The sequence below is a fragment of the Tribolium castaneum genome, chromosome 1 (assembly GCF_031307605.1).
Source record: "Tribolium castaneum strain GA2 chromosome 1, icTriCast1.1, whole genome shotgun sequence".
Classification (NCBI taxonomy): domain Eukaryota; kingdom Metazoa; phylum Arthropoda; class Insecta; order Coleoptera; family Tenebrionidae; genus Tribolium; species Tribolium castaneum.
Window position 1 is genome coordinate 251,315 of NC_087394.1, and position 14,981 is coordinate 266,295.

The 14,981-nt window shown below is 27.4% G+C and overlaps 1 protein-coding gene across 2 annotated transcripts in view; it reads left to right on the forward strand.

Moving 5' to 3' along the window:
- The window catches only part of LOC103314137 (uncharacterized protein), a 288,743-nt gene that overhangs the window by 92,866 nt on the left and 180,896 nt on the right, over positions 1–14,981 (forward strand). For both annotated transcript variants that reach the window (XM_064355937.1, XM_064355936.1), the window contains one exon: positions 5,086–5,166. In XM_064355937.1, coding sequence (XP_064212007.1) covers positions 5,105–5,166 — 62 coding nt within the window. In that variant the 5' untranslated portion in view covers positions 5,086–5,104. The remainder of the gene's footprint in view (positions 1–5,085; positions 5,167–14,981) is intronic.

A 14,981-nucleotide genomic window follows, 5' to 3' on the forward strand; every position in this document is an offset into this window, starting at 1 on the left:
TTGTAAATCGTATATAATTTTGTTCAAAATTGTAAAATTACAACGAATTCTTCGTATAAATAAAAATCCACATTTAAGCAACATATAATAAATCAGTGGTGAGTGTATCATTGCAGCAAATCTCTCAATTCAGCTCAACAACAACAATGAGCAAAATGCGAACAGTGGCTCGTCCCTCATTTATTAGTCTTTACTGTTGAAATCTTGGAGCTTTCTGCCACACAACAAAAGCTTAAGCCACACAGATCACATCCATTCATGAATTATGCCAAGACATTACGATAATTGCCTTCCACATTAAAAACAAAACGGCAAATCTAATCCACAACCGCTGCGAGCTAAATTACATTTATGTAAATATATATCAAGCATTGAAAGCCCCGCTTTCGTAAACAATACACGCGACAGAAACAAAACGTCTCATATCTGTTCATAGCCAACTGTCATTGTCATTTGCGCCGAATTCATTTACGACAGAAATGGACAATGGAGGAATCTTGTCACAAGCAAGACCTGCTATGTTACACAAACAGGGCTAAGCTGGACTTTTTCTTCTTCATCGCCAAACAATAAAGTACAAATATCGAGAAATTTAAAAGTTATGAATGAGCTCAGTTTTCAGCGGACAATAGAGCGGGCTTTAAATCCCTGCGGGTGATAAAAGCAGGCATTGTTATGTTTTTCAGGACGCACTGCTGAAAACACGTTCCCTCTCTGCTCTTGCATTGAACTAGTGATGTTCAAAGTGCATCATCGATAGAAGTTTGGAACTTGCCGCTGCTTTGTGCCGTGGCAAAGACCCTAACCGCACTTTTATTGCCCTTTGTTATGGCTTATTATGCCTTTATAATGGAAAATTGGACAACTACTTAACTTTGGTTTGTAATGAACTTTGCCGAAGAAATTTCTACGGCACTAGCAAATAAAGTTTTAACTTATAGGCGAAACAGGGGCTCATTGTTTGTAAATTTATGCCAACAGATGGTCTTCTCAAATTATTTTGGCATTCTCGTGATTTTTTTTATTTTTATTTCTTTATTTATTTATATCTTTATTTATTCGTTTCTAGAAGAATTATTTTTTGGGGAATCTCCGGTAAAAGTTTTATAATTTTCACAGAAAATGAAGCAGATTAAACAATACCTTTGCTTGTAGAAAACACTAATTTGACAGTAAGTTTTTGGCCTTAATAAATTTTTTGTTTTTTTTACTATTTTGAATTTGTGTCATTTTTAGACATTCGCTAGGTTTTCTAAAAATAAAATAAAATTTATCAAAAAATTACAGTTGTTGTTAACAATGTTTTTGGTTTTTTCAAAATATTTTGGTCTTGACTCGTTAGTTAAAGAATTATTTTTTGGCGAATACAAGTCAAATTTTCTTGATTTTTGCAGAAAGCAAAACTTACTAAAAGTTAAAAATATTGCACCGATAATAATTACTTCTTAGGGTTCCATAAATTTTTTTGATTTTCTGAAAATACTTTGGTAGTTTTTTTTTGACGAATTATTTTTGGACAAATTTTTCAGATTTTTTTTACAAAACAAAGTTTATCAAAAGAGCTTTTATCTGCAAAAAATTAACTACCAATTTTAAAACTATTTTTTTGGGTCTCTCAAAACATTTTATTATTTTCTTTTTTTAGATGAATTATTTTTTGTTAAATTATCGTCATATTTTCCTAATTTTTTCAAAAACAAAGCTTATTTTTAAGACTTTCTACTGCTTAAAAAATTGAGCCGTGAATCTCTTCATATGAATTTTTGTTGTTTTCTCGAATATATTTTAGGGAACTTTGGCTTTTTTTTGACGAATTATTTTTTGACAAATTGCTAGCCAAATTTCTTTGACTTTTTTTACAAAACAAAGTTTATCAAAAGGGCTTTCATCTGCAAAAAAATAACTACCAGTTTTAATACTATTTTTTTGGGTCTCTCAAAATACTTTATTATTTTCTTTTTTTAGATGAATTATTTTTTGTCAAATTATCGTCATATTTTCCTAATTTTTTCAAAAACAAAGCTTATTTTTAAGACTTTCTACTGCTTAAAAAAGTGAGCCGTGAATCCCTTGATATGAAATTTTGTTGTTTTGTCGAATATATTTTAGGGAACTTTGGCTTTTTTTTTGACGAATTATTTTTTGACAAATTGCTAGTCAAATTTTTTGTTTTTTTTTTACAAAACAAAGTTTATCAAAAGGGCTTTCATCTGCAAAAAAATAACTACCAATTTTAATACTATTTTTTTGGGCCTCTCAAAATATTTTATTATTCTCTTTTTTTAGATGAATTATTTTTTGTCAAATTATCGTCATATTTTTCAAATTTTTTCAAAAACAAAGCTTTTTTTTAAGATTTTCTACTGCTTAAAAAAGTGAGACGTGAATCACTTGATATGAAATTTTATTGTTTTCTCGAATATATTTTAGGGAACTTTGACTTTTTTTGACGAATTATTTTTTGACAAATTGTTAGTCAAATTTTTTTGATTTTTTTTACAAAACAAAGTTTATCAAAAGGGCTTTCATCTGCAAAAAATTAACTACCAATTTTAAAACTATTTTTTTGGGTCTCTCAAAACATTTTATTATTTTCTTTTTTTAGATGAATTATTTTTTGTCAAATTATCGTCATATTTTCCTAATTTTTTCAAAAACAAAGCTTATTTTTAAGACTTTCTACTGCTTAAAAAAGTGAGCCGTGAATCCCTTGATATGAAATTTTGTTGTTTTGTCGAATATATTTTAGGGAACTTTGGCTTTTTTTTTGACGAATTATTTTTTGACAAATTGCTAGTCAAATTTTTTGTTTTTTTTTTACAAAACAAAGTTTATCAAAAGGGCTTTCATCTGCAAAAAAATAACTACCAATTTTAATACTATTTTTTTGGGCCTCTCAAAATATTTTATTATTCTCTTTTTTTAGATGAATTATTTTTTGTCAAATTATCGTCATATTTTTCAAATTTTTTCAAAAACAAAGCTTTTTTTTAAGATTTTCTACTGCTTAAAAAAGTGAGACGTGAATCACTTGATATGAAATTTTATTGTTTTCTCGAATATATTTTAGGGAACTTTGACTTTTTTTGACGAATTATTTTTTGACAAATTGTTAGTCAAATTTTTTTGATTTTTTTTACAAAACAAAGTTTATCAAAAGGGCTTTCATCTGCAAAAAATTAACTACCAATTTTAAAACTATTTTTTTGGGTCTCTCAAAACATTTTATTATTTTCTTTTTTTAGATGAATTATTTTTTGTCAAATTATCGTCATATTTTCCTAATTTTTTCAAAAACAAAGATTATTTTTAAGACTTTCTACTGCTTAAAAAAGTGAGCTGTGAATCCCTTGATATGAAATTTTGTTGTTTTCTCGAATATATTTTAGGGAACTTTGGCTTTTTTTTGACGAATTATTTTTTGACAAATTGTTAGTCAAATTTTTCTGATTTTTTTTACAAAACAAAGTTTATCAAAAGGGCTTTCATCTGCAAAAAAATAACTACCAATTTTAATACTATTTTTTTGGGTCTTTCAAATGATTTTATTATTGTCTTTTTTGAGATGAATTATTTTTTGGCAAATTATCGTCATATTTTCTTAATTTTTTCAAAAACAAAGCTTATTTTTAAGACTTTCTACTGCTTAAAAAAGTGAATCGCGAATCCCTTGATATGAAATTTTGTTGTTTTCTCGAATATATTTTAGGAAACTTTGGCTTTTTTTTGACGAATAATTTTTTGACAAATTGCTAGTCAAATTTTTTTGATTTTTTTTACAAAGCAAAGTTTATCAAAAGGGCTTTCATCTGCAAAAAAATAACTACCAATTTTAATAATATTTTTTTGGGTCTCTCAAATGATTTTATTATTTCCTTTTTTTAGATGAATTATTTTTTGTCAAATTATCGTCATATTTTTCTAATTTTTTAAAAACAAAGCTTATTTTTAAGACTTTCTACTGCTTAAAAAAGTGAGCCGTGAATCCCTTGATATGAAATTTTGTTGTTTTCTCGAATATATTTTAGGGAACTTTGACTTTTTTTGACGAATTATTTTTTGACAAATTGCTAGTCAAATTTTTCTGATTTTTTTTACAAAACAAAGTTTATCAAAAGGGCTTTCATCTGCAAAAAATTAACTACCAGTTTTAATACTATTTTTTTGGGTCTCTCAAAATATTTTATTATTCTCTTTTTTTAGATGAATTATTTTTTGTCAAATTATCGTCATATTTTCCTAATTTTTTCAAAAACAAAGCTTATTTTTAAGACTTTCTACTGCTTAAAAAAGTGAACCGTGAATCACTTAATATGAAATTTTGTTGTTTTCTCGAATATATTTTGGCGAACTTTGGCTTTTTTTTTAGATGAATTATTTTTTGGAGATTCTTCGAACGAATTTGACTGTAAACGTACTGACTAGAGTGTCACTCCTTAAGGTCTTAATTTTACACTAGGTAAGATATTTATTTTTTTAATTGAAAGGAAACAAGGAACAAGAATTCAATCTTTATTTTAAATTATTAAAAAAAATCTTTGTTTAAAAAAAAATTACGACAAGATTTTTGCTAACTATATTTTAAGAGCTATTTAAATTTGTAAAAAAATTCGATCATAATTGTTACTACATAGACATTTTTAAGCAAATCAAACAAATTCTCTCTCGAATAAATCCAACACTGCAATTTTACAACATTTCGAGTTTAAAACTGACCAGAATCGTTTTTTTTTTAATTGATGAAACGCTGTATTATTATTTTTTTGTTCTATTTGTTTCTAGTCGCGCCATTTATGCGCGTAGCCAATTAACAGAGTGTATTATGCATCATATTTTGCCCTGGGAATATGCTGATGTTGTCCGCTGGAACATGTTATGCCCCTACTCGTTAAAATCTCTCGTGATGCTCTCACGGAGTGCACGTCGACAGTTCGTTATGCAAAACTATATAATTACGTTCCGTGTCATCATTGTAACATTATTTTGGATCAGCGCTGCACAAAAACGATGCTTTTTTAAGCGCAATGTCACAAAATAATATTTTGCTGCAATAATGGTAAATAACTCGTTTCTGCTTTTTTCCAGATTCATCTAAATCTCATGGATGGATATTCTGGAACTTAACAAAATCAACGCCACTCCACAGAAGATTAAAAGTAGCCAAAAGTAAGTGACGATTTAATTCGAAACAAAGCTTAGTTTTAATTGCAAATCAACAGCCATTGAGTTTGAGTTAGAAATTTAAAGAAAGATTTTAAGACAAATAAAATTAAGAAAAAATTTTTTTAAAATATTAAACTGTGTTCTATTTAGTTAAAGCTGTTAACAATTACAATTAACTTTTACTTATTATTTGATTACAGTTCAGGTTATAAAAAGCTAAGATTTGACAAAGAAAGCATTTCCAAAGCAAACAAAATTTTCTTAGTTCGAAAATTTTTCTAAAATAAATAATAAATAATAAACAATAAATTTTGAATAAAATTGAAAATTTCAAAATAATTTGTACAATTTAAATAAAGTTTAACTTTTGTCTACGATTAAACTTTTGTAGACTTTTCGTTGATTATCTTAAAAATTTTAAAATAGTTATTTTGCAGAAAATAGGTTTTTGATCCAACCTAACTAGAAAATGACCGATACCTTATAAACTGATAAATAAAAATTAAATTTGATTACAGAATAATATTTTTCGTAAAAATTTATAAAGAAATATAGATTTTTTGCAACCAATCTCCAAAACACTTTTCAAAAAAACTCAAAAATTAAATTTTTTTGACAGTTAAATAAAAAATCACCACATATCTTAAAAACTACTTAGTGCAATTAAAATCCCATTTTGGATACTTAAGCATATTATGTTTGTACTTTAAAAATATATGTCTAATTTTCTCAAATAATTTTTGAGAAATTTAGAGCTTTTTCGAAAATATATATATATATATATATATATATATATATATATATATATATATATATATATATATATATATAATTTATATTTATATTTATATTTATATTTATATTTATATTTATATTTATATTTATATTTATATTTATATTTATATTTATATTTATATTTATATTTATATTTATATTTATATTTATATAATTATGTAAATATTTGTATGTAAATAAAGGTTGACTTGTTATCCATACTTGATTTTCTGTAGACTTTTACGTGATTGAGATTGAATCTCATTACAGAATTGTAATCCTTGTAAAATTCTGCATAAGAAACATTAATTTCTGGAAACAGTTAAAAAAAAATAAGTACCAATTTCAGAAAATTTGAAGATTTTCAATTTTTTGACTAAGTGAAACCAAAAAATGCCACATAACTCAAAAACTATAAATCGTAGTAAAAATCCACTTACAGATTCGTAATTTTTTAATTTATTTTTATTAGAAACAGTAATTTAATGTTAATTTTCCCAAAAAAAAAAATTTTCGAGAAAATTGGAACTTTTTCGAAATTAAAAAAATCTTATTTTGAAAATATTTCTTGTTCTTCATAGAGAGTGTGATTATATATTAATACGTCAAGTTTGACGTCATTTTTAGAAAAATCTCAAAATGATAGACCTGACCTGACCTGACCTGGACATATATTCGTCAATATCTCAAAAATTATCATTTACAATTAAAATCTGGTTATAGAATAACAATCCTCAAATGATTTTACATACGAAATTATGATTTGTTCTTGATTTTCATCACAAATTTTTAAGTTTTCTCTTAATAAAAAATGGGACTATCAAAAATGCAAACTCCCTCTCATTCCTTCACTTTTAACAAGGTGAAAAATCCATTCCGCGCCCAAAGGCTATGTAAAGTGTCCCCTACCGTGCCATTTATTGAAAAACATGCCATCAGCAGTGCCCCTAATGGCCACATCACCGTGAGCGCGAAAAAAATAGTCCAGGGGACAGAGCAGCAAATTGTAATTTACGTCTGTCGTCAGCCTAATTAAATTCATTAAACCGGAAGGCGCGCGCAAATCGATATCGAAGGCTGATTTTTTTCATTATATGGACGCGAACAATAGAAACGAACGGACAAAAAGTCCTGACATCCTCCCGATAGCCTTTTGTTTAAATTGATTCGGCGCCAATGGAATTTAATACCATTCCAGGGCGAGAGGTAATTGTAAAAGAGATCGCTTCGATTTTTGTAAAACAGGGGATGACTTTTTACCGCCAAGCCAAGATAAATCTTCGGTGGCTGGGTTTGTGTGTGAGTTATGAAGGGAAAGTTTGGGATCACTTTTAATGAAGGGCGAAGTGATGTGTTACAGTTGTGAAATTAAATGATAAAAAGGGTGTTTTCGACTTTTTAGAACATTTAAGCATTCTCACTTAAAAATTAAAAATTTAAATTAAAAATTTTCGAGTTATTCAAGATTGTAACTATTTATTATTTTGAAAAAGTAACGTTTCTTATTTAGAATTCTGCAAGGATTGTAATTCTGTAATTAAATTTTGATTTGGGAGATCAGTTTTTGAGATATCGGCCAATTTCTAGGGCAGTTTAGATCAAAAATCATTTTTTTGGAAAATAGCCATTATATTAAAATTTTCCGAAAATGGCTTTTTATTTATAGTCACTTAAAAGTTTACAGAAGCTCACACATAAATAACAAGTTAAACTGAAAATTTTCTCAAAATTTTGAATTTTCTAAAATTATTTTGAAAAATTAGTTATACATTTTTAACGTAAAAACATGTAAGGCTTACGTATCTAAAATAGAACTTTAATTGGAGTAAGTAGCTTTTGAGATATGTGGTGATTTTTTTCTTCTTTTGTCAAAAAAATATTTTTTTTTAATTTTTTAAAAAGTTTTTTGGAGTTTGGTTGTAGGTTGTAGGTTGTTTTTGTAGGTTTCTGTAGTAAAATTTCGATTTTACATATTAGTTTTTAAGATAACGGCCATTTTGTAATCAAGTCAAGTCAACAAGCAATTTTTTGAAAAATATATATTTATTTTTGAGATGTGATTTTCTAAAAATGGCTTCATCTCGAATAATCTAGGAACTCGATTTAAAAAAAAAACGCATAAATAGTGTTTCGAAAATAAAAACAGAATGAATCTCAATAAAATGATCTTATCTAGAAATTGGCCGATAGCTCAAAAACTGATAACCAAAATCTAAATTTGATAACAGAATTATAAACTTTGTAAAATTTTACATAAGAAACATTTATTTTTGAAAGAAGTTTTTAACAAAAAAGTAAGAAATAGTACCCATTTTAGTAAAATCAAAAAAATTTTCAATTTTTTGACTAAGTGAAACCAAAAAATGACATAAATCAAAAACTATAAATCATAATAAACATCCAGTTACAGATTCGTAATTCTTATAAAGTTTCTAGTAATTTAACGTTAAGTTTTTTCAAATAATAATTTTCGAGAAAATTGGGATTTTTTCAAAACTTGAAAAATTTGATTTTTCTAAATATTTTTTGTTCTCCATAAAGAGTGTGCTTATCTCTTACAAATTTAGGTCGACATTATTTTTAGATAAATCACTAAATGATGAACCTGACCTGACCTGATCTGACCTGACCTGACCTGACCTGACCTAGATAGATTTTCGTCAATATTTCAAAAACTATCATTCAAAATACACTTCTGGTTACATAATTACAATCCTCAAATAATTTTCCATACAAAACAATGATTTACGCTCGATTTTCTTCACAAAATTTTAAGTTTATAATCAAGGAAAACAGTGAATTTTTAAAAAATAAAAAAATTATTTTGAAATTTTGAATTTTGAAAAACTTACAATTTTCTTGAGTATTTTTTGAGAAAAGTGCTAGTATAAATTTTTAGCGTAAAAGATGTAAGCGATTTTTTACTACAATTAATACTATTTGAGATAAGCTGCTAATTTCTGGTTTCATTTGATGCAAAAATTTAAATAAGATTTTTCGACATTTTTACTTATGGAAAATTTTTGAGGATTACGATTAAATCACATTTAAATTTGTATATTAGTTTTAGTAATTTTACAAAGTTTTGCAATAAAAACAGTAATTTAATGATTAATTTTCTCAAATAATAATTTTCGAAAAAATTGGAACTTTTTCGAAACTAAAAAAATTTTTTGAAATATTTTTTTGTTCTCTATAGAGGGTGTGATTATGTATTATTAATATGTTAAGTTCGACGACAATTTAAAAAAAATCTCAAAATGATAGACCTGACCTGACCTGTCCTGACCTAGATATATATTCGTCAATATCTCAAAAACTATCATTCAAAATTAAAATCTGGTTACAGAAATTATTTTACATACGAAATAATGATTTGTTCTTGATTTTCATCACAATTTTGAGGATTACGATTAAATCACATTTGAATTTGTACATAGTTTTAGTAATTTTCTTAATTTTTTCGAAATTTAAATGAAAAAAGTAGTTTCAATGCCAGCTTTCGTGCCCCAGTGGCCATTAGTGTATCCGTGTTGGTGACATGTTTTTCAATAACCCCTCATGAGGGCAAGACTATCCACTGGGTGTTGGTCGAACGTGACGCATGCATGCAACCGTGCGGCAGAGGACCAGAACGTGTCAATCACCAATGAATAATGTAATTAGAAAGCAATCAATCATCAAGCGTGGAACACAGCTGGTCCCTCTCTCACTGTGGACATGTTATTACACTACTATCAATTACCGACACTCCATCGCTGCTAAAAATAAGTAAAAACCAATGTCCGTGTGATAAACACATCGCCGATAATGAAGAATACAGGGGATACAATAAATATGAGGGCCATTTCTCGATTTGGCTCGTTTAAGTTAATAAAACGGCAAATAACTGAAGGTTAATTATCATCATCAAGCTCTCTCTTTTCCCTTGATTGAAATGGATTTCGGTAATAATTGCTTCGAGGGGTGTAATCAGTCATCAATTGTTGCAAAATACACTCCAAATGTAAAATACGAGTTGATATCCTTGTTAGCATCGTTTAAGTCAATTAGTGCAGCTTTTACCGAACAATTTCGTTTTGAGTGGTTTTAGAATCAACGTTTCCTCGATAAGTAGCCCTCGAAAAGGGTACATTGGAATAATATTGACTGGAGCTTTATTGTTTGCTGGTCTTATTAAAACTAAGAGAAATGAAGAATTTATTGTTTTTTGATAGTTGATGGAAAAGTTTTGATTTCTGATTGGAAACAACTCCATTTGCTGATGTTTCTAAATTCCTGAAGGCCTTGCGTTATTTTACGTTAAATATATTGATCTACAATTGTTTGTTTTTTATTGCTTAGTCAGTTGAAAGTCACAAAAACACATTATCCCAACAAAAATACGATTACAAAGTCGTAATCCATACATGTTTTTACGTTAGAAACGCTTGTTATTTAGGTTTAAATTTCTCAAGTAATTTTCGAGAAAAATTTTTTTTTTAATTTTGAAGCCATTTTCGGAATTTTCCATTTTTTTTTAAATTTCCAAAGCCCGATTACGTCGAAGCTAAAAGAGCTAACACAAAATACCAAACACTTTCCTAATCAGCGTTAAGAATTCTTTAACACGAAGTAAAAACGAGCTTTTTTAATATTTGTTTAAATAAATCGCTAAAATTTTCAAAAGCCGATTACGGCTGAGCTAGGAGAGCTAACATAAAATTTCAAACGCCTTCGTAATCAGCGTTCAGAAATTTTTGATACGAGGTAAAACCAAGCTTTAAGGTACAAATTGTGTGGACTTTGAGTCAATATTTTTCTAAATTATTTGTTCAAACATCCAGTTGCCGATTACGGCGAAGTTAACGCAAAGCGCAAAACAGGTAATCAGAGAGAGAAAAAACTATAAACTAAATTTTTAGAGTATAAATGGTTTTGGTTTTGCGTTCATATCTTTAAATTTCTAATTTTAAAGCCGATTACGGCGAAGCTAAACGAGTGAACACAAAATATCAAACAACTTTGTAATCAGCGTTAAGAATTCATTAATACGAGGTAAAAACGAGCTTTTTTTAATAATTTTTTAAACAAATTGTTAAAATTTTCGAAAGCCGATTACAAAGAAGTTAAATGAGCTATCGCAAAACATCAAACACGTGATTAACGTGGAAAAATCTATAATCTAAACATCTAAAATACAAATAGTTTTGATTATATCTCTAAATTAATGTTCGAAATTTTCAAAAGCCGATTACGGCGCAGCTAAACGACTGTACACAAAATATTAAACACTTTTGTAATCAGCGTTAAGAATTCTTAAATACAAGACAAAAACAAACTTCAAGATACAAATGGTGAGGATTTTGAATGAATATTTTTCTAAATAAATTGTTTCAAATTTCTTAAAGCCGATTACGGCGAAGTTAATTGAGCTAACGGAAAACGCCAAACACGAAATCTGCGCGAAAAAAATATAAACTACTCATTTAAGGTACAAATGGTTTACATTTTGCATCCTATCTCAAAATTAATGTTTCAAATTTTAGAGGCCGATTACGGTGAAGCTAAAGAAGCTAGGACAAAATACCAAACACTTGCGTAATTAGCGATCAGAAGTTTTTAAAATAAGATAAAAACAAGACATAAAGAGTGTGGATGTTGGGTAAATAGTTTTTTAAATAAATTGTTCAAAGTTTTAAACACCGATTACGGCGGAGTTGAAGGTGTGTTCACAAAAGGCCAAAACCGTTGTAATCAGCGTGCAAATTTTTATAATGTACACACTTATTGTACACATGGCTTAGGTTTTGAGTCAATTAGTTTTTCATTGACCGATTACGGCGAAGCTAAAGGACAATTCGTAATCAGCGTTTAGAAATTTTTAATTTAAGGTAAAACGAGCTTTAAGATACAAATGATGTGGATTTTGAGTAAAAAAATTTTTTTAATAAATTTTAAAAATTCCAAAGGCCGATTACGGCGAAGTTAAGAGCAAAGACAAAGACGACTGTAATTTCCTAAAGTGCACATTAAAAGTAGAAATTAGTTGAATTTTAGCTCAATATCTCTAAATTAATTGTTTAAATTTTCAAAAGTCGATTACGGCGAAACTAATCCTAAAAAATCAATACAATGACACAGCAAGTTTAATTTTTCAGTAACAATCACCCAGTTTTCAGTTTTTTCCAGAGGGAAAACAGTCAAGTTCAATCTAGTTTTATAATTTTTAATGCCCAAATAACTGATGATTGAAATGAACGCTCCAATGTAATCCTTCTTGCAAAACTGTATTTATATTTCGCATGATTTATGAATTAAATGCCAATAAAACGTCAATATGTTGACTTTTGTCCAATTCACCTGTATTAAAACCTAAAGCTAATTTAATTGAATTCTCTGGCTTATATTGGAATAAAACATTACAACAAACAAATAATAAAACCGTGGTTTAATAAAATCAAAATGTATTTTAATCATCAATTTATTGGAATATCAGTGATTAGCGAATGTAAATGTATTTGCAAAAATAGTTCGCACATTAAAACCCGTCTGTAAAAACACAAATAAAAATAAAACTTGGAGCTCTTGACACAATTTCCGCAACATTTTGGGTCCAAAACCAATTTATTTTGTTTTTCTTCCGGCATCCGTGACTCATTCATTTCCACCGCAATATTTTTACACTTACACAATTTTTGGCAAAGTAGGTAAACATGTCTACATCACGTTTTATTAAACGTTGTTGCTCCCTTTGTAAATCACGCCAAACGCAAACAAAATTCGCGAATAAATTCGGGCCAATTTGTACAATTCCACATTGTGCTGCTGGTTTTAATATGTATAAATTTAAATAAAGTGCGACCTCCATATCTCATGCGTTTGAACGTCGTCTTACTCATACGTGTGTGGGCTCACCCTGTTTTGGCACACGTTTCGGACGTGATGATTCATTCTCAGGACACCTTTCGCCAAGGTATGCGGATTTTAAAGGTGGAATTGCTAGAGCTATTTATTCGGACACAATGCGATAGGATTGCACCACAGGGGATTATAAATGTGGTTTATGGGGGACATTAAGTTCGAGCTATTTTAGAAAAGTATGAGTGCAATTGAAAATTTATTGCACGAGAATTTTAATCACACGGACAAAGGCAAGAAAATTTAAGATCGATATTTATTTATTTGTTTTGTTAATTAACGTACGATTTATTTTAAACTCCTCTAACTTAATCAAGAAGTTAGTAAAAATTTCATATATATTTTTCAAGACTTTTGTTAAAGATCTTAATTATCTCAAGATAATGACTTTATTTCAAACTTGTGTCATTACGCATTTTCTTAAATAAAAACAAGTGAGATTTTTAAAACTGCAAGATCTTGAGATATTATTAAAGCAGTATCAAGAGCTTTTGATAAAGAGTTTATAAACTGTCTCAAAACACCGAGTTTCTAATACTTATTTAAAATAATTTAAAGTTTCAAATAATACACAGAAAAATTTCAAATTTTTTTGTTAAAGATCTTGTATCATTTCTACAATTTTTAAAAAATCTCAACGTTTTTTCTCAGACAAATATAAAAAAAATAAATTTTCAACCATCTTTAAAATAATATAATTTTTTTGATAAAGGTCTTATAAATTGCTTCAAGATACTGACTTATTTGAAAAGACCAAGCTATTATTATTAAAACATTCGCGTTTAGAAAAACTATCGACATTTTTCGATAAAGATCTTTTAAAATGTTTTGAATTTCTCAGTCTCAACACATTTTTGTCAAATAAAAATGACTCGAATTCTGAAATATTCAAGACTTGGACATGCTGAGAAACCAATTTCAAGATTTTTTGATAAAGATAAGTAACAAGATTTCTTTAAGGCTATTCTCATTTAAAACATTTAAAATTTTAATAAAACATCCAAACTCTGAATTTAATGGAATGTGATAAAGACGTAAATGTGATAAAGATTTTGAGTTTTTTGTAAAATACCCTTCCATCTTAATTTTTTTTTAATTTAAGCTCATTTCTTAGACAAAATAAATAAATAAAAATGTTCACGATTTTAAGGCTTTGGAAAATAAGCACAAAGTTTTTGATAAAGATTTCATAAAGATTTTTTAAAACTACAAGATTTAGATTGTCTAGATCTTATCTTGATAAAGATCCTGTAAATTGTTTAAAATTACTGATTTTATTTAAAGCTTTAAAGTTTTCTTAGCACTCATTCCGTCAAAAATCGAAACAGTATGAATTCTGACATATTTAATTTTTAGTCGGTCAGAAAATCAAGATGTTTTAATAATGATAAAAAGCAAGATTTCTTTACAAAATCTACATTCTCATTTAAAATGTTGAAACGTTTTCTGGCAAAATTCCGGAAATTTTAATAAAGTCTTCAAATTCTGGATGGTTTGAAATGACATTAATAGTATCAAGATTTTTTGATAAAGATCTTAAATTTTGTCAAGAGGTTTTTGTAAATTTGTATAAAATTTCAACGTCCTTTCTCAGTCAAAGATACACATCAAATTTGGAAATTTTCAAGATCTCAAAAATTTCGATAAAGAATCTAAAATTTTTGATAAAGATTTTGTCAATGACCTTTAAAAATTGGTTTGTTTCGACTATCTCTAAATTTATTGATGATTTTAAAATTATAAAAAAACTAAACAAAGATTGTTAAAATATTCAAAAAATCGATTGTCTTGAAGTACTATCGAAATAGTTTTTTTGTTAAAGATCTTGTAAATATATTAATTTTAAATACTTAACATCTCTCTTTCAAATTTAAATAACTCAAATTTTGAAATTATAATTAAGATTTTAACCGGATAAACCATTTTCAAAATTTTTTGATAAAGATACAAAATAATTTTTTTTTAAGAAGTTCATCGGTTTTTGACACAGTTATTGACATTTCAATAAAGCACAAAATACGAATTGTATTTTATTCAAGTTTTGTAAATTTATTTAAAATTATCGAGATCATAATGATTTCAAGACTGTAAAATCTTTTTGAAATTTGATAAAGATCTTGTAAATTGTCCCAAAACTTGAATTT